The 2,044-nt window shown below is 42.0% G+C and overlaps 1 protein-coding gene across 1 annotated transcript in view; it reads left to right on the top strand.

Annotated features, from left to right (window-relative positions):
• Positions 1–2,044, top strand: part of PRTFDC1 (phosphoribosyl transferase domain containing 1) — a 101,155-nt gene that overhangs the window by 10,429 nt on the left and 88,682 nt on the right. The window contains exon 3 of the mRNA XM_019668337.1: positions 614–797. Within this exon, the coding sequence (XP_019523882.1) occupies positions 614–797 (184 nt within the window). The remainder of the gene's footprint in view (positions 1–613; positions 798–2,044) is intronic.

The raw sequence follows: 2,044 nt of genomic DNA, 5'->3' as shown, positions 1-2,044 counted from the left end.
CACAATGACAGTTCCGAGTTAGGTACTGGGTGCCAGCCCAAGGCTGTATCATTGCATAACTCCAGGAGGCATCGTTCACATCTTGTTCCATGGAAATGGTATCTACTGGAATTGTACTCTGGGGCACCTTTCACATAGGTAATGTGCTATCTTTGTCAAATATAAGGCAAATGTTATTCCTTTGATAGTTACCATGGGCTCCTCTAATGTTGTAAAGTGGGTGAGTCATTTCCCATTTCCTTTTTTCTCTGCTATAAAGTGAGCATGATTATCACCAAATACCATCGCTGCATTGCCAGGCTCTGTAGTGATAAAATAATAGCATTCATGATCTTTGTCTTTATATTTTTACACCTTAATTATTTTTTGTGACGCAGAGGAGCAAATATGTACAATGGGCGATGTGGTTGTCAGAAATATGTTTTGAACACTCTCTCTTTGTCCAACTTTAACAAAGCATCTTTATCTGTAGGCCTGTCTCCCAAGCTCCTCTCCACATTCTCCTGCCTAATCTAATATGCGTAATAACCGGTCCATCATGCATTTTTCTAAAAGGAACAAAAATACTCAGAAGTGGTTATGCTTTAATATATCTTCTCATTTCTTCTTTCAGAATTGAGCGGCTGGCTAAGGATATTATGAAAGACATAGGATACTGTGACATTATGGTCCTGTGTGTGCTAAAAGGAGGTTACAAGTTCTGTGCTGACCTGGTAGAACACCTTAAGAACATCAGTCGAAACTCAGATAGATTTGTCTCTCTGAAGGTTGATTTCATCAGACTAAAAAGTTACAGGGTAAGTTACTATTTGTTCCGTTTTCATTATGTGACATTTAGAATGAGCAGCTTTAGAGAATAAAAGAGCTAATAATGTTATGAAAATGAAGAAGGTCACTTTTTAAAATTTCCAAGATACTGCCACCTGTAATTCAAATAGTATTCTTTGGCGGAGGTGGGGGACTCTCCTAGCTATTTTCACGTACATGGAAAGATGATTCAGGAATGATTCATGCTTTCTTTTATGGTGATAAAGTTGAGTGGTTATTTCCTGGTGCCCGGCCTCATAAATGTGTTAAGAATGAGTATTAAGAAAGTCCAGTGAACACTGACGTGTTGTCACTGTTGGCCCTGGAGACCTGTGTGACACTGTCTAGCCCAGAGAGGAGAATGATAATACTTGGGTGGCTGCATTCATGGCCCCGAGATAGAGAAGAGAAGCCTGTAGGGACCGTGAATTATCACGTGTGACGAGACAGGCCCAGGGAACGTCCAACCAAAGGCCCCTCCACCAGTCTGCCGGGCTCTCTTGGCTGCCACTGAACAGAATTGATGGCAGCATTCTCTAAAAATGTCATCCCTCTAGTCTCCCCCTCTTCTCTCTGACGTTACCTTTTGTGATGCTTTTTGAGTCAATGTATGGTAAATCATTAAAGCTAGCTTACTATTGGGTGAGGAGCAATTGGAGTCAACACCATGAAAGTATTTGCATTGATTAAACTAGCTTGACACATTGTAATTCATTCTTAATTGGTTTTCTATTGCTGCATGACAAAATCACCACACACTCAGTGGCTTAAACCAACACACATTTATCATCTCAGTTTCTCTACATCAGAAGTCTGGGCATGGGTTTTTTGCTCAGTGTCTTCCCAGGCTGAAATTGAGGTGTTATCCTGGGCTTTGATCTCATCTCAGATTTGATGTCGTTTTCCAAGATCACTGGTTGTTGGCAGAATTCAGTCCCCATTTCCCACTGACTCTAGGCTGGAGATGCTCTCAGCTCCTAGAGGCTGTCCCTACTCAGGTCTTTGTTTCATGGACTCCTACATGGGCAGTTCACAACACAGCAGGGGACTCTCTCCATTCACTGAGGGCCCAGCCCCTCCTTTTTAAAGGCTAACCTGATTAGGTCAGGTTCACCCAGGATAAACTCCCTTTTGATGAACTCAAAGTCAGTTGACTAGTCACCTGATCATGGGAGCGAATTCACATGGTACTTACAAATCTCACCCACACTCAAGGGAAGTAGATAATACAGGGTGT

The sequence above is a fragment of the Hipposideros armiger genome, unplaced genomic scaffold (genome assembly GCF_001890085.2).
Source record: "Hipposideros armiger isolate ML-2016 unplaced genomic scaffold, ASM189008v1 scaffold_524, whole genome shotgun sequence".
Lineage (NCBI taxonomy): Eukaryota > Metazoa > Chordata > Mammalia > Chiroptera > Hipposideridae > Hipposideros > Hipposideros armiger.
The sequence above is the reverse complement of the archived record's forward strand: the minus strand, read 5'-3'. Positions and strand labels throughout refer to the sequence as shown.